At 45.8% G+C, this 23,951-nt stretch overlaps 1 protein-coding gene across 1 annotated transcript in view; it reads right to left on the reverse strand.

The window, feature by feature from the left end:
- Window positions 1-23,951, reverse strand: part of LOC142243898 (NFX1-type zinc finger-containing protein 1-like) — a 312,672-nt gene that overhangs the window by 283,848 nt on the left and 4,873 nt on the right. Inside the window, exon 2 of the mRNA XM_075316094.1 lies at window positions 10,594-10,644. Coding sequence (XP_075172209.1) covers window positions 10,594-10,621 — 28 coding nt within the window. The 5' untranslated portion in view covers window positions 10,622-10,644. The remainder of the gene's footprint in view (window positions 1-10,593; window positions 10,645-23,951) is intronic.

The raw sequence follows: 23,951 nt of genomic DNA on the forward strand, positions 1-23,951 counted from the left end.
GAAGATGGCCAATAGAGGAGGCGCCGGCACCGGACAACGGAGACGCCCATTAGGCCCACCGCACGACCGTTAGGTAAGTATTATAAAGTGTTTTTTATGTTATACCCCCGGCCTGGGCTCTTATATACAGCATGTTAGAATGCTGTATATAAGAGCCTGGTGGTGGTGGCCGCAGCTTATAGGGCAAAAAAAGTGGTGACAAGTTCCCTTTAACCAACTCTGCATGCTTAACTAAGGAGACTGACAGTGGACACAGCACTACATAAATATTTTTTTTATTTGTGCTGCTCTTCGGGACATTAAAGGGAATCAGTCACCAGCTCTGCATGCAGACCTTCTCTGTGGAGGTTTTCTGTTTCTCCTCAATTACAGCAACCATTTGGTTGAAGGAAAACTTTGCACCATTATTATTGGGGGAGAATAACTTGGCAACACAGGGGCACATAACATAAAAAGCTGTTCCATTATAAGTGAAAATGTGGCAATTGCAGGATGTACTCAGTATAAATGTAAAAATATAGTGAATGGGTCAATTTTAAATATACTTGGAAATGTTAATGTCTCTAAAATGTTTTTAATTCTCATGGAAGAAGGTAATGGCTTCTAGTTAAAAGAAAAGAGGAGAAAAGAGTGAAAGGAATATATTTACTCCTTAGGGAGTGATTTATGAAGGTACGGTAAACAGGCTTCATACAGTTCAATTTGTAAAGATGTGGCTGGACTTAATAGTGACATTATGATAAGCAGCCAGAAGGGGGCAGCATTGTTATTAAACAAATGACAGGAATCTGTCGATAGGATAGGGGTTTTCCCTATGCGTCATGCAGACATTCAGCTAGATCATTTCTGAAATTCCCTAGTGTGAAGCGTATTCAAATTGTCTCTTCAGGGAGGAAGGAGACGATCTCTAGTGCCACTTATTGGAAGTAGTATTGAAACTTTGCACTGAAGAGGGGCAATCACCCTGAAACAGTGTCTGCAAATTGAGGTTCTGATCTGGTATAAATCCTAAGTCATATGAGAAGGCTCGTTAAAGGGCCACTTTTGACTTTTAGGACTGACACTTCCAATAAGTGGCACTAGAGTTCGTCTCCTTCCTCCCTGAAGAGACAATCTGTAGATTTCCCAGAGGAGCATCGCAGCTACAAGACTCCTCATCGCTGACAGCCAGATTGGTTTGTCAGTCTTCGCAAGGAGAAAAGATTTCCCCTTAGAGCCCAGTGTGAAGAGGGCAGCTAGGAGCCAAGGATGGAAGCCTGAGGGAATGTGCGAAATGGTAGAAGTAGAAATGGTAGAAGTAATGGGCATGTTATCCTTGAGGAAGGGAGAACTAGCTTACCCTCCCCTCGAAACATTGGATGGTAACCGCTAATGCTTCCGATTTCAATATTTTTCTGTAGAAAATAGTAAAAGGAGTTGATCCCTTACTTAGTAGTTAGAAAACAAACTGTGCTTTATTCACCCTCCCTGAGTCTCTGTCGGTGCTCCCAGTGTCTGGTATTGTCAGCAGAGTTGATGTCACATTGAGGCTCTGTGCGCACTAGTGCGTTTTACCCGCGGATTTGCGGCGGAAATTTCTTGAGAAATGTCTGCAATCTTTGTGCAGACATTTCCCAGCAAATTCTATGAGAAAAAAAAATAGCTGTGCACACTGTGCGGATTTTTCTCAAGAAATTTCCTTGAGAAGAACTTCTCGAGAAAATTTCTTGAGAAAATGAGCATGTCAATTCTTTTCCGCAGGTACCCTGCGGATTTCGGCAGTACAGCCTTCAAAATCCGCAGGGAACCACCCGCGGGAAAATTGCGGCAAATTCGCGGTTATTCCGCGGCTAATCCACGGCAAATCCACATGCGGATTTGGTGCGGATTTTTTCCGGAGGTCCGGAAATCTTTCACTCCCAGAAGTTTCTCAAGAAATTTTCTTGAGAAACTTCACATTTCTAGTGCGCACATAGCCTGACAGTGTTGGAGCCAATCAGTCAGCTGCAGGGCTCTAGGCTGGAGTTTCCAACTTTATTTTTTATTTTTTATGGACAGTTTATCAAAAAATCATGGGCAGACAATATTTTTAATAGACATTGAAAATCCAAAATAAAACATAAAAAATATAAATGATAAATATCTACAGCCAATAATTCTGATATGGAAACATCAGCTGCATTCACTGTAAACTAGTGATAGTTACAGTCAAAATAATCAGTATAAGCTCCTTCAGCTTAAAAAAAAAAAATCACAAAAGGTCTTACATTATTTTAACGGACAGAGCAAAAAAGTGCCCTATTTTTAATGGACTGTTCTGGAATGTCTGGACAATTGCCAACCTTGCTGTAGGCAACTGGGATAGTCTACATCAGCAGAGCTGATTGGTTGCAGGTCACCGATTGGCTGCAGCTCTGTCGATATGATGTCAACAGTGCAGATAAGAACAGACACACACATAAGGGGCAGCAGCAGAAACTCAGAAATTGTGTTGCCATATATAGTACCAGTGATCAGATGATTGCATGTTAAAGTCCCCTAAAAAGACTGAAAAATGAAGAGGGAAAATTGAAAAAATCTAAATAAAGAAATAAAAAATAAATTTGATTTACCCTCATTTTACCCAAATTAAAAAAAGTCTTGAAAAAATATTTTCGCCTCATGCTTAAAAGTCTGATCTGTTAAAATATAAAATCAATCAACCCAATCAGTAAAAACTGTAAAGAGAAAAAAATCAAAGTAGCAGAGCTGCAGTGGCTTGGTCATTGCAACAGTGCAAAAAAAATGCAATTTACCAAAAAATATTTTCACAAATGTGCTTAGATTTTTGGTCTTTATTCATATTCTACCCTCCATAGTAATACATATTGCTCGCAATATTGTGCCCGTGTCCAATACTAATCAGCGACAGGTGGACCAGATCTCAGGACTGTGCAATGACGCTGTGGGAACTCTGCTGGCGTTACCGGCACAGGGCGGATGCCAACACAGGAATTAATTGTGTGCATGTACAGTTGTTATTGTTTTCTTCTTTAGAAAATAAGAGGACTAAACAGAATTGGTAAATTCTAGAAAACCATTCAATGATCATATGACAAGTAGACATATGTGTTGGCAACTCCCCCATACGTGCCTCCCCATACTCTGGAATGCGCTGCCACAACATATCAGACTCTCGCCTACCTTGACAAGCTTCAAAAAGAACCTGAAGACCCACCTCTTCCGACAAGCCTATAACCTGCCGTAACCCTCAGTCTGATACAGCGCCGTACGACCAGCTCTACCCTCACCTACTGTATCCTCACCTATCCCTTGTAGACTGTGAGCCCTCGCGGGCAGGGACCTCTCTCCTCCTGTACCTGTCTGTGCCTTGTATTGTTTATGATTATTGCACTTGTCCCTATTATGTATACGCCTTTCACATGTAAAGCTCCATGGAATAAATAGCGCTATAATAATAAATAACAATAATAATTATAAGATATGTGTATCAAATCCAGAATTTGCATCAACGATCACGTGAAGGCTCACAAGTAAGATCTTTAAACCCCTAATCAACCTGCTCTTTCCCCCAGAAACACATTGTTTCAGACTGCAGTAAAACAGGTCAAACATTATCAACTAACCTTTTCAGAGACATGCTGATATAGAGAGTGTAAGGAAAAACAGTGGGGGCAGGACAGTCGTGGTATAGGTCATGGTTCATAAGGAAGACCATGTGGTGGTTATAGCTGAAAATGGCAGACAGTGTGGTGGACAATGTGGAGGCCATATACCGTAGGAGGCTTATTTAGGGCACCTATCTGTGTCTGTGGGGTGGTGTGGCCTGGAGTTTTGGGGGCTCAGCTCTTCAGTATGGATGCTGTGAGACATCAAGTCACCTGCAATGCTGGTGCACTGTCACTGCGGTGGTGGTTGGCACACGGCACATCACCTTTTAAGCATAAATAATGTAGGGACCCACTCAGAGGTTTGCCGTGACGTGGCAGTGGGCTTCATACAGTCTGATCAGAATATTAAACTAAGAACCTCATGTTCAGTTATGCAAATTTTTGCCTAGCGGCATTAGATCGACTGATGATTTTTGGATGTGCAATCCATGTCTTTTTCTTCAGCTATTGCATACTGTTTATGGGCGGAAAGCTGCCAATCAGTAGTGTGGGCAGGGTTATCAAGCTCCACATACAAATAACTGTTAAGGTACCTTCACACTTTAGCGATGCAGCAGCGATCCGACCAGCGATCTGACCTGGTCAGGATCGCTGCTGCATCGCTACATGGTCGCTGGTGAGCTGTCAAACAGGCAGATCTCACCAGCGATCAGTGACCAGCCAGCAGCGACGTGCAAGCGACGCTGCGCTTGCACGGAGCCGGCGTCTGGAAGCTGCGGACACTGGTAACTAAGGTAAACATCGGGTATGGTTAACCGATGTTTACATTAGTTACCAGCGCACACCGCTTAGCTTAGCGCTGGCTCCTTGCTCTCCTAGCTACAGTACACATCGGGTTAATTAACCCGATGTGTACAGCAGCTACATGTGCAGAGAGCCGGAGCCGGCAGCACAGGCAGCGTGAGAGCTGCGGAGGCTGGTAACTAAGGTAAATATTGGGTAACCACCTTGGTTACCCGATGTTTATCTTGGTTACAGCTTACCGCAGCTGCCAGACGCCGGCTCCTGCTCCCTGCTCGCTTCATTTGTCGCTCTCTCGCTGTCACACAGCGATCTGTGTGTCACAGTGGGAGTGCGTCTTTGAAGAAAATGAACCAGGGCTGTGTGTAACGAGCAGCGATCTCGCAGCAGGGGCCAGATCGCTGCTCAGTGTCACACACAGCGAGATCGCTAATGAGGTCACTGCTGCGTCACAAAAAGCGTGACTCAGCAGCGATCTCGGCAGCGAGCTCGCTGTGTGTGAAGCACCCCTTAGATCTGCAGCAGAAAAAGCAGTGATCTTATCAAACTGACAGCAAACGGCTCAGTAAGTGACACATTGTTGGAATCAGGGTCTCTGTCTCTATATTATGCTGCTCTCAACAATCTGGTGACAGATTTCCTTTAACCCCTTAGTGACGGAGCTAATTTTCACCTTAATGACCAGACCAAATTTTGCAATTCTGACCAGTGTCACTTTATGAGGTTATAACTCTAGAACGCTTCAACGGATCCCGGTGATTCTGAGATTGTTTTTTCGTCACATATTGGAGTTCATGTTAGTACCAAATTTAGGACAATATTTTTTGCGTTTATTTATGAAAAAAATTGAATATTAGCAAAAATTTTGAAAATTTTGCAATTTTCAACTTTTGAATTTTTATACCGTTAAACCAGAGATTTCTGTGACACAAAATAGTTAATAAATAACATTTCCCACTTATCTACTTTACATCAGACCAATTTTGGAAACAAAATTTTTTTTTGTTAGGAAGTTAGAGGGGTTCAAAGTTTATCAGCGATTTCTCATTTTTACATCAAAATTTACAAAACCATTTTTTTAGGGACCACATCCCATTTGAAGTGACTTTGAGAGGCCTAGATGATAGAAAATACCCAAAAGTGACACCATTCTAAAAACTGCACCCCCCAAAGTACTCAAAACCACGTTCAAGAAGTTTATTAACCCTTCAGTTGCTTCACATGAACAAAAGCAATGTGGAATGAAAAAAAGCAAAAATTAAATTTTACCTAAAAATGTTGCTCTAACCCAAATTTATTCACTTTTAGAAGAAATAACACAACAAAATGGACCCCAAAACTTGTTCCCCACTTTCTTATGAGCACGCCGATACCCCACATGTGATCAGAAACCTCTGTTTGGACAAATGGGAGGGCTCGGAACAGAAGGAGCAATATTTGAATTTTGGAAAGCAAATTTGGCTGAAATAGATTGCGGGCACCATGTTGGATTTACAGGTCCGCTAAGGTACCTAAACAGAAGAAATCCCTCACAAGTGACACCATTTTGGAAACTAGACCCCTCAAGGATTCTATCTAGGGGTATAGTGAGCATTTTAGATCCACAGGTACTTCACAGATTTTGTTAACGTTACGTTGTCATATTGAAAATTTTAATAATTTTCTCAAAAATGTTGCTTTAGCATCAATTTTCTCACTTTTTCAAGAGGTAATTCCAAAAATTTGACCTCAAGGTTTGTTAACCACTTTTTTATGAGCGTGGTGATACCTCACATGTGGTCTGAAACCTTTGTTTGGACAAATGGGAGGGCTTGGAACGAAAGGGGCAATATTTGAATTTTGGAAAGGAAATTTGGCTGAAAAAGATTGCGGGCACCATGTCACATTTGGAGGACCCCTAAGGTACCTAAACAGCAGAAACCCCGCACAAGTGACCCCATTTTGGAAACTAGGCCCCTCAAGGAATTTATCTAGATGTTTGGTGAGTACCCTGAACCCCCAGGTGCTTCACAGAATTTTATAACGTTGAGCCATGAAAAAAAAAAAATAAAATTTTACCACAAAATTGTTATTTCAACCAGGTAGCTTTTTTTTTTACAAGAGTAAAAGGAAAATATTCAGCATAACATTTATTGTGCAATTTCTCCTGAGTTTGGCGATACCTTATATGTGGTGGAAATCAACTGTTTGGGTGCATGGCAGGGCTCGGAAGGGAAGGAGTGCCATTTGACTGCAAAATTGGCTGGAATCAATAGCGGACGCCAGGTTGCATTTGGAGAGCCCCTGAGGTGCCTAAACAGTGGCTGTCCCCCACAAGTGACTCCATTCTGGAAACAAGACACCTCAAGGCTTTTATCTAGGTGTATAGTGAGCAGTTTGAATCCACGAATACTTCACAGATTTTGATAAGCTTAGGTTGCCATATTGAACATTTTCATTTTTTTCACAAAAATGTTGCTTCAGCATCAAATTTCTCACTTTTTCAAGAGACAACAACAAACCGTGGACCCAACAGGTTGTTATCCAATGTCTTATGAGCACAGGGATACCCCACATGTGGCCAAAAACCTCTGTTTGGATAAATGGGAGGGCTTGGAATGGAAGGAGCACCATTTGAATTCTGGAAAAGTTGAGATAAATTGCGGGCACCATGTCACATTTGCAGGGCCCCTTGGGTACCTATACATTAGAAACCCCCCACAAGTGACTCCATTTTGGAAACTGGATTTTATTCAGGAGTATAGTAGCATTTTGAATCCACAGGTACTTCACAAAAATGTTGCTGTAGCAACAAATGTCTCACTTTTAGGCTATGTGGCCATGATCCAGCGACACGGCATCTAGTACACAGTGTCAGCCTCCTGCAGAGATGTGAGTGTTGTCCACGGGAGAACGCAGCTGCCCATGCCCACGATTTGGGTTCAGGCCGCTGTGGAGCTCTATGCTACCTGCAGAGAACACTCATCTCCGCAGCATAAATTGACATGCTGAGGCTCGGGAAGCTGCCGCCACAGGTCGGTTTATGCTGCGGAGAAGAGAAGTACATTGGGCAAGCACATTGGGCATGGGATTTCTAAAAATCCTTCCACTGTGCTTCTACTGCACAATGCAGCGTTATGGACGCAGGGAAAACACTCTGCGCCCAAAACGCTGCAAATCCCGATTGTGGGCGCACAGCCTAAAATGCTACAATGGATGAATGGATAGATGTCAAACAATTATAACGTCCCACCCCCTGCATATTCTAAGCTGGCGCCCTTTAGTGCCTTTCATGTGGCACTAAAGGGTGCCTAGCCTTGTATTTAGCCCCCCAAAAAATGAATAATTAAAATAAACGACGTGGGGTCCCCCCTATTTTTGATAGCCAGCTAGGGTAAAGCAGACAGCTGTAGCCTGCAAACCACAGCTGACAGCTTCACCTTGGCTGGTGATCAATTTGGAGGGCTCCCCAGGCGTTTTTTTAAAAAAAAAAAAAAAAACGTGGGGTCCCCCCAAATTAGATCACCAGCCAAGGTGAAGCAGACAGCTGGGGTCTGGTATTCTCAGGGTGGGAAGAGCCATGGTTATTGGACTCTTCCCAGCCTAAAAATAGCAGGCCGCAGCCGCCCCAGAAGTGGCGCATCCATTAGATGCGCCAATCCTGGCGCTTCGCTCCAGCTCATCCCGCGCCCTGGTGCGGTGGCAGACGGGGTAATATATGGGGTTGATACCAGCTGTAATGTCACCTGGCATCAAGCCCTGGGGTTAGTGATGTCACGGCATCTGAACAGATACCCGACATCACTAACCCAGTCAAGAAATAGAAAAAAATAAAGACAAAAAAAAAATTTATTTGAAAAAAAACTCCCCGAAACATTCCTCTTTTACCAATTTATTGTAAATAAATAAATTTCGGTCGCTGTAATCCATTTTTGAGGTCCCACGCCGTCTCTGGATCTTCTAGAATATGGGGGGCACGTTCAGGGAACGTATCCCCCATTTTCTGGAAGAGCAAGCTCTCCATGAGCAGTGTGGGTGCAGTAATCTGAGAATACTGCACTCACACTGCCCCGGTCCAACCTAGGGCAGAGTGACCTGCAGTAACCTCATTCTAGAATATGAGGGGCACGCTCACAGAACGTACCCCCCATTTTCTAGAACAGCAGGCTCTCCATGTGAGGAGTGTGTCTGCAGATTACTGCACTCACCCTCCCCCGGTCCACAGTGGAGCAGCCTACTGCAGCAGCGACGTCAGCGTCCCTGCTTGCAGGGATCCAGCTGACAGCCGCTGTCTGCGCATGCGCCGCCAGCATTCAAGAGAAGGAGGCGGCGTGATCGCGGGGCCGGAGCACCAGCAGCCAGGTAACGTATGACCGGGGGCTGGGGGGGGTGACGGGGGGTGACGGGGGGACCTGGGGACAACTTTCTGCCGTATGTGACGTGTCACATGCGGCAGAAAGAGTAGGATGAATGCGGCCGCCATTTTCCACGCTCCGGAGGGGAGAGGGGGGAGGCGGCTCTGGAGAACCGGAGGGGGCTCCGGGGACCAGAGATCTCCGGTGTACCGGAGGAGGGGTCAGGGGGAGGACATTTCCCTCCGATCTGAAATGTTTGATCATTTCAGATCGGAGGGAAATGAATGCAGAGCCGACGGCGGCGGCAGTTTTCAGCGCGCGTCGGCGCCATCTTGGATTTTCCGGAGGGGGGGTAGGGGTGGTGGGGGGACTCTCCGGTACCGGGGGTTTTGGGGGCACTAGAGGATTATATTTATTTCTCATCTGACATGTTTGATCACGTCAGATGAGAAATAAATCAATTTTACCGTCCATTTTTTTTTTTTTAATGTTGTCGCCGGTATACGGTGTATACCGGCGATCGCATTAACGGGGTCCAAAAAAAACACCCCGATTCATAATCTTGGGGGTCTCAGCTACCTCCGGTAGCTGAAACCCCTGAGATTTTTCGTCACTGGGGGGCGCTACAAGCTTTTTCCGGCCTGACGTCTCAAGACGTCGGAACAGAATAAGTACCCTGTTTTTCCGACGTCTTGAGACGTTAGGCCGTCGCTATGGGGTTAAAGAGGACCTGTTACCAGGTCAAAAGTGACCAGTGTTTACTCTTATTCTACTTATGCTTCTCCTGAGTATTCCATTTTATTTTTATTTAGCTCCACGATTCCTTGGAGGTGTCTTTAGGTTGCTTTTCATTACTACCCTGTGAGCAGCGCAAACTTGATAAAGACCATAATAAATAAACGCTAAATAAAAAGGCTTAACTCTCATTACCCATATCACAGGTTAAAAGACAACAACTACAAAAACTATTTGTCACCCAGGGAAACAGCCGAAGCAAAATAAGAGAAAATATTGAGGTATCGGAGGCTGAACTCTCTTGAGTGTACTTGTACATACAATAAAAAATTTTAAAAAAAAGTTAAAAAATGGTGAAAAAAAAATTTTTAGTTGACACAACCATAAAAATCTTAAAGGTATTTTAAAATAAAAATTTACTTTAGCTGATCATTAAAAACCATAAAGAGAAAGACTGAGCTGCCAGTTTTTTTGTCAATGTAACTTTGAAAGAAATTAATGTAACAAGGTATCATAAGATCATGTCCACCCCCAAATAGTATGAATCAAAATGTCTATTCCCCATGCAAGAAAAAACCCTGACCCAGCTCCACTTTCCAAACGAAAAATAAAATGTTACGGATCTTGTAAAATGCTACATAAGCCAATATTATTTTTTTTTAATAAATTTCTGATTTTTTTTCATTATTGAAAGTACAACCTTGGTATCGCCATAATTGTAGTGACCTGGAGAATCACATTGCCAGATCACTTTTACCACTCAATAAGAGAGAAAATGGCTAAGTGGACACAGTTTGGGCATTTTCACTTAGGGGTGTACTCACTTTTGTTGCCAGTGGTTTACACAATAATGACTGTATGCTGAGTTATATAGAAGGCACACCTAATTTACACTGTCATACAAGCTGTACACTGACTACTTTACATTGTATCAATTTGTCATATCATTAGCGCTGTCCCATGAAAAGATATAATGTGAGGGGTGTACCCACTTTGGTGATATACTGTATGTCACAAAGCTGGTCAGATAAAATGAACCGAAAAGGCAATGTCCAATAAAGAAAGGTTTATCTGAGAACAAAAAAAACTAATGATATTGTAAATATGTAAATTTCACATGAGTTAAACTTTACCGCACAAATTGTCTTCTTCCTCTTCCATGATTGATTTTTTGATGATTTGAGCTACAATTAAAACAAACAATTTTAGATATAATATAAATGCATCTTTTAATTTAAGAACATTCATTTGAATATTGGTCCACTATAAGAAAGAAGAGTATGCATGGCTAAAATAACAATGCAGACAATCAATTCGCACTACCAATTGAGGTCCCAAAGGCTGGACCCTATCTGATAAAGTGATTGCCTATGTCATAACCTAGAATTATGCCATATGTTTAGAAGAAGGTAAAAACTCTTGAAGAATGGACTACAATGACAAAGCTGGCATTATTTAAATATAGACAATCACATGACCACTTTGGATAGCATTAGACCAAATAGTAACACTGGAACTAATGCAAGGCATTTGGTGGTCTAAGTTTTGCCTTTTTAACACCTTCAGCCCCCGGGAACTTTCCGTTTTTGCATTTTTGTTTTTTGCTCCCCTTCTTCCAAGAGGCGTAACTTTTTTATTTTTCCATCAATCTTGCCATATGAGGGCTTGATTTTTGCGGGACGAGTTGTACTTTTAAATTAAATCATAAGTTTTACCATATAGTGTACTGGAAAATGGCAAAAAAATTCCAAGTGCGGAAAAATTGCAAAAAAAGTGTGATCGTACAATAGTTTTTGGGATATTTTATTCACTGTGTTCACTATATGGTAAAACTGATGTATCTATGTGATGCCTCAGGTCAGTGCGAGTTTGTAGACACCAAACATGAATAGGTTTACTTGTATCTAAGGGGTTAAAAAAATTCACAAGCTTGTCCAAAAAAAGTGGCGCACATTTTGCGCCATTTTCCAAAACCCGTAGCGTTCTCATTTTTTGGGATCTGAGGCTCAGTGATGGCTTATTTTTTGCGTATCGACCTGATGTTTTTAACGGTACCATTTTTGCGCAGATGCTACGTTTTGATCGCCTGTTATTGCATTTTGCGCAAAATTTGCGGCAACCAAAAAACGTAATTTTGGCGTTTGGAATTTTTTTGCCACTACGCCGTTTACTGATCAGATTAATTGATTTTATATTTTGATAGATCGGGCATTTCTGAACACGGCGATACCAAATATGTGTGTATTTTTTATTTTTTTAATCCTTTAATTTTCAATGGGGTGAAAGGGGGGTGATTTGAACTTTTAGGTTTTTTTTTTTTTTTAATTTTTTAAAACTTTTTTTTTACTTTTTTTTTTTTATTTTACTAGTCCCTCTAGGGGGCTATAGCGATCAGCAATCCGATCGCTCTGCACAGAGCTGAGAACTGCAGATTTGCTGCTTTACTTTCAATGCCGGCTGTATTCCAGCATTGAGAGGAAGTGAGTCATGATAGCTACAGGCGTCATCACATGACCCTGTGCTACCATGGCAACCACCGAAAGTCACGTGATCATGTGGGGGCAGGGTAAGTGACTGTCATGGCGGCGCCCATATACATATCGCTGCCAGATTTTGGCAGCGAAATGTTAAGGTGTTAATGGCCGCGGGTGGAAGCGATTCCACCCGCGGCTAGCAGGCACACATGTCAGCTGTTGATAACAGCTGATATGTGTGTGGATCGCCGCAGGGGGCGGGGCTTACCGGCACACGATCCATGACGTACCCAGTACGTCATGGGTCGTTAAGGGGTTAAAATCCATCTTTACTATAAGAGGAAACTTAATCATTCTCACAGTCTGAAGAGAGGAGACTGTGTGGGCAGACTTAAGCTGAGTTCACATGTCCAGTAATCATCCGTTAGATCAGATGCTGCAGAGATCCGTTGGGAAAGAAGTTCTGCAAACACACCTCTTTATCCGTTTTTAAATACCTGATATCTGCCAGATCCGTTATGTTTTATCATTGGAGTCTATGAAGAACGGATCCATTAACGGATTACTATTTAGTCATGCGTTATTCTTGCATTTACAACTGATCCATTTTTTTCGTACAGGATCCATAACAAATGGAAGATAAATAGCAATCCACTAATAATTCCCTTCTCCATAGAGTCCAATGTTAAAACAATGGGTCCCGCAGAAATAATTTTGCCAACGAACCGCTGCAGGATCTGCTCTAACAGATGATTAGAGGACATGTGAACTATAATTGGTAGTGTCCTTGCTAGGTTTATCCATTTAATTACATGACTAATATATGATATGTAGTGGTATGCTAAAGTTTGGGTACCCCTGGTCAAAATTACTGTTATTGTGAACAATTAAAGTAGTTGTCCGACATTAGCTTACCAAAAAATGTTGAGTTTATCTGTGCTGTATTGTCATATAAATCACCCCTACATTGTTATTTTTTGTTTTCTAACTTTTGTTCCTCTTGAATTATCCCTTTATTCTCTGCAGCTCTCTGTTTACATTCAGCTCCAGCAAACTGACCACTTCCTGTGCTAAACCTCCCAGTCAGAGCTGGCACCGCCCGGCCTCAGTGTCCAGGCTCTCCCCAGTGTCCAGCCCCACCCCCTGCCAGCCTCGCCCCCTGCCCGCCCTCTGCACACACATTCCCTGTCAGTATTCTGCCCCAGCACCTGACCTGTTATCACTACAGCATTGGAAATAACAGCCCCACATCGGGCTCTGCACTACACACACACACACACACACACACACACACAACGCACGCACGCATCGGGCTCTGCGCCACACACACGACGCACACATCGGGCTCTGCGCCAAACACACACACGCACACATCGGGCTCTGCGACACACTCACACACACACACAACATACGCACGCACACATCGGGCTCTGCGCCACACACACACACACACACATCGGGCTCTGCACCCCACACCAAATCAGGCTCTGCAACCCTCCCCCCCTTCCACATAAGCACACACAGCGCTCTGTACCGACCCCCCCCCTCACCATCGTTCTGTACCGACCCCTACCCCCATAGGGAACACATGTAGGCTACATTCACATGACCGTTCCGTTTTTGCGGTCTGCAAAAAACGGTCCATTTTTTCGTGGATGCATCCGTGTGTCATCCGTGTGCCTTCCATTTTTTTGCGGACCGCAAAAAATGGAAGCAGCAAGAAAGATAAATAGATGAGTAGATATAGAGATGAATAGATAGATATAGAAACAGAGAGATAGAGGGATGAATGAATGAATAGAGGGATAGATAGAATTATAGATAGATAGAGAGAGAGATAGAGGGATAGATAGATAGCTAGAATCATAGATAGATAGATAGATAGAGAAAGAGATAGAGGGATAGATAGATAATGGATAGATAGATGAATAGATAGATAGATGAGAAAGACATATAATGTCCTACCCCCCTGCATATTCTAAGCTGGCACCCTTTAGTGACTTTCATGTGGCACTAAAGGGTGCTTAGCCTTGTATTTAGCCAAAAAATAAATAAATAATTAAAAAAAAAAAAACGACGTGGGGTCCCCCATACTTTTGTAGCCAGCTAGGGTAAAACAGACGACTGCAGCCTGCAGACCACAGCTGTCAGCTTCACTTTGGCTGGTAATCCAAAACAGAGGGCACCCCACGCTGTTATTTTAAATTAAATAAATAATTTAAAACAAAAAACACGGGGTGCCCCCCAAATTGGATCACCAGCCAAGGTAAAGCGGACAGCTGTGGACTGGTATTCTCAGACTAGGGAGGTCCACTGTTATTGGACACTTCCCAGCCTAAAAATAGCAAGCTACAGCTGCCCCAGAAGTGGCGCATCCATTAGATGCGCCAATCCTGGCGCTTTGCCCCAACTCATCCCGTGCCCTGGTGCGGTGGCAAACGGGGTAATATATGGGGTTGATGCCAGATGTGTAATGTTACCTGGCATCAAGCCCCGGGGGTTAGTGATGTCACGTGTCTATCAGATACCTGACATCACAAACCCAGTCAGTAATAAAAAAATAAACAAAAAAAAAAGTTTTATTGGAAAAAACACTCCCCAAAACATTCCCTCTTTCACCAATTTATTGAAAAGTAAAACAAATACAGGTCCGGTGTAATCCAATAAGGGGGTCCCACGACGATCCATACCATAGTCTATGTATCAGTCAATGAAGAACAGAATGTTCTCCATTGGCTGGGAGAGTAATGCAGTGACCTGAGCTAACATCAATAGCCCAGGTCACTGCAGGGAATAACGAGCGCTGCTGCCAGGAGGTTAGATGAGATCATTACCTGCTGTGACGATCTCCTGCACTCCTGACGTCAGCGCTGTCACTGACTTCTATGCCCGCCGCGTTCTCAGCAGCATCGCCCATGACGTCACCGCTAGTGACATGAGAACGCAGCGGGCATAGAAGGCAGTGACAGCACTGACAGGAGTGAAGAGAAGATCGTCACAGCAGGTAATGATCTCATCTGCCTCCTGGCAGCAGCGCTCATTATCCCCGTGACTGCCAGCACTGCAGGGTGAGAATCTGCATGCGGGCAGACACACACTGCAATGAAGGCAGCCGCAGGGCTGGAGCGGGACACAGACTGCACGGGCAGTGATGAAGCAGAGCTCGTCATCCCTGCGGCTGCCAGCACTGCAGGGTGAGAAGCTGCTGAGCCTGCAGTGCGAGTAGTCGCGGGACTGGAGCGGGACACGGACTGCACGGGCACTCCTGCTATCCTGAGCCGGGGGGCCGGTGCTGGCGGTGACACCATGGGCGGGGAGAGTACGGGGTGCGGGGGAATGTGTGGGAAGGTGCAGGGAAGGGGGGTGGGGACACACGCACTGTACAGCCCAGCAGGGTGGCAACAAGCTGTTCCAGATTTGAATGTCAACATGGTCCTGCCCATGTTGACATGAAATGACCGGAAGCAACAAAATCGCGGCAGGAGCGGTCACATGACCACTCTGAGCCGGGGGAGAGGGGCTGAAAGCAGGGCAGGTAAGTGCTCACTATCTAGTTACCTGCCCCAATGTAGCCCAATAGGGTAATAATGAAAAAAAGTCAAAATAAGCCGGATAACCCCTTTAAGCGAGTTGAAGATGAAATGATTTCTAAAAGGTATGAAGTTAAAGATGACACATTTCCTTTGTATTTTAGGAAAAAAAATATGAATTTTCATCTTTTACATTTTAAAATGAATAAAAAAGGAAAATGGGCTAATGCAAAAGTTTGGGCATCCTGCATGTTTACTACCTAGTAGCACCCCTTTAGCAAGCATCACAGCTTGTAAATGCTTTTTGTAGCCAAGAGTCTTTAGATTCTTGTTTGAGAGATTTTCATCCATTCTTCCTTGGAAAAGTCTTCCAGTTCCGTGAGATTCCTGGTTTGTCTTGCATGCATTGCTCTTTTGAGGTCTAGCCACATATTTTCAATGATGCCATTGCAAAATCTTCAGCTTGCATCATTTGAGGTAGTCTATTGTGGATTTTGATGTCTGTTTAGGATCATTATCCATTTGTAGAAGCCATTGTCATGTGCTGTCCAGATTAGCACACGCGGACTACTACTATGGCATCAGACTTTGTTCATATTGCAGAGTCCGACATACAACCTGGCCTCTCGTGTTCAGCTTTGCTGGGCATCGGCTGAGTTGTTTCACTGCTCCCAGCCATGCAGCAGTTAATCCTTTTTGGAGCAGTGTGCAACTCTTCTGAGAGCCAAGGAAAAACAAAATGTTTGCCAGCTTACGCTGCTTTCACACTACGTTTTTTTAACATGCGTCCTGAACGTTTTTTTAACGCAAAAACGGATCCAGTGCAAATGCGTTTTCATTTCAATGCATTTGCAATGGACTCGCATCAACATGTGTTCACATGCGTTTGCGTGCGTTATAGTGAGGATCCAGCGAGTTGCAGTTTTTTAACATTTTTCAAAAACGCTACTTGTAGCGTTTTTGAGCTGCGTCCAAATACTGCAAATTGCTGGATCCTGACTAAACTGCACGCAAACGCATGTGAATGCTGGCATGCTGATAGACAGGATCCTGCTTGCTCTACTGAGCATGCCCAGAAACCAGCCTCGGGTGATCAGTCCCTCTCTCCCCCTTCCTCTCTGTCTCTCTCCTCCTTCCTCTCTCACCCTCCCTCTCTGTCTCTCTCCTCCTCCCTCTCTCCCCCTCTCTCCCCCTCCCTCTGTCCCTCTCTCTCCCCCGCCTGAGAGCTGCGGACACTCGTAACAAAGATAAATATCGGGTAACCAAGCAAAGCGCTTCTCTTAGATACCCGATGTTTATGTTGGTTACGTGTACAGGGAGCAGGCAGCCCGGCTCATAGCACCTGTGGATGCTCGTAACCAACGTAAATATCAGGTATCCAAGCAAGTTACCCGATGTTTACTTTGGTTACGAGCCTCCGCAGCTGTCAGAAGCCGGCTCCCAGTCTATCACGTTCAGTTCCACTGACCCCGATCACATTACTCCAATGCCCGCCCATAAACTTAAAGTGACAGGATCCTGCAAAATAACACATGCAGGATCTGCTTTTACAGCAAAAAAACGTTCATGACACATGTTAAAAAAACGTAGTGTGAAAGCAGCCTTACCTCAGACTTGTTCCATTTGCAGGCTCATATCTTTACAATCTCTTGGAGGACCATGCACAGAGACAAAGTGGAAGCTCACCACAGTGCAATGACAGAAAGCAAACTATCCAGCGATAGTCCACCAAATCCAGGTTTTCTTAACATTTAACTTTTATTAAGTCCATAAATTTGAGCCAACCATTAACAGTCAGACAGCATGGATATTTTGCTTTTTCTTCTGAGAGCCGAGTTGCTAATTAACATCCACAGCTGGTCTCTTCCTATTTAAGGCTGGGAAGTGTAGTAGGAGGTCGCCGAAGATAGCTTCAGCATAGCTCCAGGAATCCCAATCTCAGTGGTTATTCTATTCAGGGTGAACTACAGTTGCTATTCTGCCTGTTATGAACGCTCCCCTGTTGTGAGTTTATTCCCTACCTTTTTCTTTATTTCCATGTAAACATATTATCTCCGCTTTGTGTTTGAGTGCAGTGTGTACAAGGTTTTGTTCTCCCTTGTCTGTGTTTTTTCTGTGGGATTTTGCTACTGTGTTTACAGCTCACTCCCAGTGTGGGGGGAGTAAGATCACGGCTTGGAGTCAGGGTCAGGGTAATGCAGGGGACTCGGTCCCGTCTACCATCAAGCTTACCTCCAAGATTCGGGACAGCGCAGGGTCTCGAGTCTGAGGGTCAGCTTAAGAGCACCTGTTCCATCAGTACATTATGACAGAGATCGTGAAATAACTCATCCATTACATCCATTGACATCTAAAGAACGACAGATCAGTCATTCAGTCAGTCGCAACAACGGACCTGGCGGATTTGAAATGACTGAAGTGTGAAAGTAGCCTTATTTAGATGTTCTTTTGCATACTGCTGAAACTAAATTTTATGATAAGGACGCAAGAGAGGTTTTCTTCTGATGACTTTTCCATCTGTCTGTCTGCTAAATCTTCTTGAAGGTCTTTTGCCGTCAAATGGGGGTTCTAATTTGCAGTTCTATGAGCAGCTCTCAAAACATGTTTGCTTGGTCTTTGAGACCTTATCTTGACTTCCATTGCTCCTGTTAATTGCCATTTCATAATTACATTTCAAACTAAAGCTGGTGTCACACATAACGACGACGACAACGACGTCGCTGCTACGTCACCATTTTCTGTGACGTTGCAGCGACGTCCCGTCGCTGTCGCTGTGTGTGACATCCAGCAACGACCTGGCCCCTGCTGTGAGGTCGCCGGTTGTTGCTGAATGTCCAGCTTCATTTTTTGGTCGTCACTCTCCCGCTGTGACACACACATCGCTGTGTGTGACAGCGAGAGAGCGACGAAATGAAGCGATCAGGAGCCGGCACTGGCAGCTGCGGTAAGCTGTAACCAGCGTAAACATCGGGTAACCAAGGGAAGACCTTTCCCTGGTTACCCGATGTTTACGCTGGTTACCAGCCTCCGCTCTTGCTGCCAGCGCCGGCTCCTGCACTGTGACATGTGGCTGCAGTATGCATCGGGTAATTAACCCAATGCATACTGTAGCAAGGAGAGCAAGGAGCCAGCGCTAAGCAGTGCGCGCGGCTCCCTGCTCTCTGCACTGTGACATGTAGCTGCAGCACACATCGGGTTAATTAACCCGATGTGTGCTGCAGGAGAGCAAGGAGCCAGCGCTAAGCTCGGCTCCCTGCTCTCTGAACTGTGACATGTAGCTGCAGCACACATCGGGTTAATTAACCCGATGTGTGCTGCAGGAGAGCAAGGAGCCAGCGCTAAGCGCGGCTCCCTGCTCTCTGCACATGTAGCACAGCGACGTTATGATCGCTGCTTCTGCTGTGTTTGACAGCTAAGCAGCGATCATAACAGCGACTTACAAGGTCGCTGTTACGTCACCGAAAATGGTGACGTAACAGCGACGTCGTTGTCGCTGTCGTTTAGTGTGACACCAGCTTTAGGAAAGAGCAACTTGAAAATGATCTGCTATCTTTTATAACTTTCTCTTGCTTTGTGAGTCTCCACCATTTTCATTTTCAGAGTGCTAGGCAGCTGCTTAGAAAAACCCATGGCTGTTGTTTTTTGGCACATGGTTAGAGAAGCCTGGGTTGTTATAAAGCTGTGAAATTTGCATCACCTTGCCTTTCCTAACAATGATATTGAACAAACCATAACCCTAAGAGACTAATTAAGGTCTGAAACCTTGGTCAAAGTTATCCGAGCAACGAGAAGAAAAAGGCACTGCCATACATGGCAAGCACAACCAATGTACCCATAAAAACTGAATTTAGTGACTAAATATTAAAAACATTAGAAACAATAACACAACACCCCAGGGTACATACAACTCCCACCACAAATGTAAGGAACAATATCAAGTATGTGACCAAAGCACAGCAGGTATGTACGGAACAAAGACATGGTAAACAGTATACTTTTAAATAGATAATGTGATCCTATACAGAAACTACAGCCCTATACAAACATACTCCAGAAATGCAGTCAATCAAATTTGTATCAGTGAGATTATTCTCCATTTAAATATGACCAATAAGTGTGCCTCAGTAGGAGCAGTATACAGGCTAACCAAAAACTGTATGTTTATAATCCAATATGAAGTAAGAACCCTGTACTATTGGACTCACGTATGCTAAATAACCTGCTGAGTGGTCATAGATAAGATCTTGATGCCAGTCTATAGGGGGGAAGAGTATGAAGAGAATCCTGGGGCAGAACCCCACACATATCACTGTGAAAACGGCTTCATCAGGAAAGGTCTGTTGATAGACCTCCAAGTCTAGGCTTATACAATATATGTATATAACAATAAACATAATTGTGGGTCACCTGTGTGAAGTCAGGTGCTCTATTCACGTATTTCATATTTTCTTCAGCGCTCTATTGGGAGACCCAGACGATTGGGGTATAGCTACTGCCCTCCGGAGGCCACACAAAGCACTACACTAAAAAGTGCAAGGCCCCTCCCCTTCTGGCTATACCCCCCCGTGGTATCACGGGTACTCCAGTTTTCAAGCTTTGTGCGAAGGAGGTCAGACATTCCATGCATAGCTCCACAGATTTTAGTCAGCAGTAGCTGCTGACTATTTCGGATGGAAGAAAAGAGGGCCCATATAGGGTTCCCAGCATGCTCCCTTCTCACCCGTGGATGGTGTTGTAAGGTTGAGGTACCTATTGCTGGTACAGGGGCTGGAGCCCCACATGCTGTTTTCCTTCCACATCCCCTTGTAGGGCTCTGTGGAAGTGGGATCCTGCCGGCCTCTAAGCTCTGACGCCGGGCTCCATCCACAGACCCATAGCACCTGGTGGATGCCGAGCAGGAGTACCATCAGGGACAAGGCCCTGCATCATACAGGTACTCTGTGTCCCCGGCAGGCACAGACACACTCCGGGCTGGCTGGGTGTTGTAGTGCGCCGGGGACCGTAACGCTAGAGCTAGTGTTCCTACAGTTTACTGGGGGACTTTTTTCTGTGTTGTGGGAACGCAGCGCCGACCCCCGCTGGACCGGCGGCGCTGCTGTGACTTTTAGTTCGCCGGGGACACGCCGACCGCGCTTTTACGGCGGTGGCGTTTATAAATCTAGTCCCCGGCTTTTGCGGCCTAGGACGCCGGCAGCTCCGATTCGTTCCCGCCCCCACCCTGTCAATCAGGGTAGGGGAGAGACGCTGTTTCACGGCAGCGACGAGGGCTGGAGCCTGATTTACATGCTCCAGCCCTCTCACTAGGCACAGAGGGAAGCAGGCTTCCCGCTCTTAGTCAGGAACGCCCAGGGCCCGCCCCCCCTCCTCTCTCAGGACGCCGGCAGCCATTACATGCATGTCTGGCTGGAGGAAGGACGCAAGGCTCTGGGAGACCTGGACTAGGGGGCTTTGGAGATCACACACCCGCTCTTAAGCGGGCGGTAAGCGGCTTTTCAGCTGGCCCCTCTAGTGCCTCAGTGTGTATTAGTGTACTGTGTCACTGGACATATATATATTTCCTTATTGCTTGCACTGTGAGGTCGCTTCCTGGCTGTATACCCAGATCTCTCTGAGGAGGCAGCAACATGTCATCCACAAAACGCAAGGCTGCCAAGGCTAGGGCTGTGTACACTGCGTGTGCTGCATGTGGGGCTGCTCTACCAGCAGGCTCCAAGGACCCCCATTGTGTGCAATGCTCAGATCCGGTGCTGCTTCGCCAGCCGGAGTTAGGAGAGATAGTGACCCAGGCTGAGACGCCTGTAAGTCCTGCCCCGGTGTCAGGGACAGACTTTGCAGTTTTTGCTGATAATATGTCTGTGACTATGGCAAAAATCCTTGAAACTTTGCAATCCATGCCTGGGGCTCAGTCTATGGACACGGCGAGGTCTCTGTCCTCTAATCCCCCTCAGTTGGAATTAGTCCAGACTGCAAGGGGGTCCCCGGCTTCACAGGCTGAGTATTATGACTCAGATGATAGCCCCAGCCACCCTAAGCGAGCTCGCTGGGAAAGACCCTCAACGTCATCACACTGCTCAGGGTCTCAGCGCAATCAGTCGCTCTGTGATGCGTCTGATGAGAGTGATCAGGAGTCTTATCCTGGAACCCCTCTCAATCTGGATACCCCGGATGGGGACGCCATGGTAAACGATCTTATCTCAGCCATCAATAGACTGTTAGATATTTCTCCCCCAGCTCCTTCAGCAGAGGAGGCAGCTGCAGAGCAGGAGAAGTTTCGTTTTCTCTATCCCAAGCGTAAATTAAGTGCTTTCTTGGATCACTCTGACTTCAGAGAGTCAATCCAGAAACACGACGCTCATCCAGAAAGGCGTTTCTCTAAACGTTCTAAGGATACACGTTTTCCTTTCCCCCCTGATGTGGTCAAGCGCTGGACCCAGTGTCCAAAAGTTGACCCCCCGATTTCCAAACTTGCAGCTAGATCCATAGTTGCAGTGGAGGATGGCGCTTCACTTAAGGATGCCAATGACAGACAGATGGACCTCTGGTTAAAATCTGTCTATGAAGCTATCGGCGCGTCGTTTGCTCCAGCATTCGCAGCCGTATGGGCACTCCAAGCTATTTCAGCAGGGTTAGCAAAAGTGGATGCTATCTTACATCCAGCGGTGCCGCAAGTGGCGTCCCTTACCTCGCAGATGTCCGCGTTTGCGTCTTACGCTATCAATGCGGTCCTAGAATCTACCAGCCGCACCTCAATGGCGTCCGCCAATTCGGTAGTTTTGCGCAGAGCCTTGTGGTTAAAGGACTGGAAAGCAGATGCTGGTTCCAAAAAATGTTTAACCAGCCTGCCTTTATCTAGAGATAGACTGTTTGGCGAGCCATTGGCTGACATCATTAAACAGTCCAAGGGTAAAGACTCTTCTTTGCCCCAGCCCAGATCAAGCAAACCTCAGCAGAAAAGATGGCAGCAGAAGTTTCAGTCCTTTCGAGGTTCGGGCAAGACACAATGCTCCTCGTCCAAAGGGACTCAGAGGACGCAAAGAAGCTCAGATTCCTGGCGGGCTCACGCGCGCCCCAAGAAAGCAAATGGAGGAACCGCTTCCAAAGCGGCTACCTCATGACTTCCAGCTCCCCCCCTCCGCATCTCCGGTCGGGGGCAGGCTCTCCCGCTTTTCCGTCATTTGGATGTCACAGGTCAAAGACCGGTGGGTGACAGACATTTTGTCTCGCGGGTACAGAATCGAGTTCAGTTCTCGTCCTCCAGCTCGGTTCTTCAGAACCTCCCCACATCCAGACCGAGCAGATGCCCTGCTGCAGGCGGTGGACTCCCTAAGAGCGGAAGGAGTAGTGGTTCCTGTACCGCCTCAGGAACAAGGGAGAGGGTTTTACTCCAATCTCTTTGTGGTTCCAAAAAAGGACGGCTCGTTCCGTCCTGTTCTGGATCTAAAGCTGCTCAACAAACATGTGCACGCCAGGCGGTTCCGGATGGAAACCCTCCGCTCTGTCGTGGCCTCAATGTCTCAAGGAGACTTCCTTGCCTCAATAGACATCAAGGATGCTTATCTCCACGTGCCAATTGCTACAGAACATCAACGTTTTCTACGTTTTGTGATAGGAAACGAACATCTTCAGTTCGTAGCTCTGCCATTCGGTCTGGCGACAGCCCCACGGGTTTTCACCAAGGTCATGGCGGCAGTGGTAGCGGTCTTGCACTCTCAGGGACACTCGGTGATCCCTTACCTAGACGATCTACTTGTCAAGGCACCCTCTCTAGAGGCATGCCAACTCAGTCTACATGCTACACTGCAGACTCTACAGACGTTCGGATGGATCATCAACTTTCCAAAGTCGAATCTGTCTCCGACACAGTCACTAACGTATCTTGGCATGGAGTTCCATACTCGAGCAGCGAGAGTGAAGCTTCCGCTGAACAAGCAGCGGTCACTACAGACAGGGGTGCAATCCCTCCTTCAGGGCCAGTCGCACCCCTTACGGCGCCTCATGCACTTCCTCGGGAAGATGGTGGCAGCCATGGAAGCAGTTCCCTTTGCGCAGTTTCATCTGCGTCCACTTCAATGGGACATTCTCCGCCAATGGGACGGGAAGTCAACGTCCCTGGACAGGAAAGTCTCTCTTTCCCAGACGGCCAAGGACTCTCTACAATGGTGGCTCCTTCCCACCTCATTGTCTCAGGGAAGATCCTTCCTGCCCCCATCCTGGGCAGTGGTCACGACAGATGCGAGTCTGTCAGGGTGGGGAGCAGTGTTTCTCCACCACAGGGCTCAGGGGACGTGGACTCCGCAGGAGTCCACCCTTCAGATCAATGTTCTGGAAATCAGAGCAGTGTATCTTGCCCTACTAGCCTTCCAGCAGTGGCTGGAAGGAAGGCAGATCCGAATTCAGTCGGACAACTCCACAGCGGTGGCATACATCAACCACCAAGGGGGGACACGCAGTCGGCAAGCCTTCCAGGAAGTCCGGCGGATTCTGATG

The sequence above is a fragment of the Anomaloglossus baeobatrachus genome, chromosome 6, assembly GCF_048569485.1.
Source record: "Anomaloglossus baeobatrachus isolate aAnoBae1 chromosome 6, aAnoBae1.hap1, whole genome shotgun sequence".
In the NCBI taxonomy this organism is placed as follows: domain Eukaryota; kingdom Metazoa; phylum Chordata; class Amphibia; order Anura; family Aromobatidae; genus Anomaloglossus; species Anomaloglossus baeobatrachus.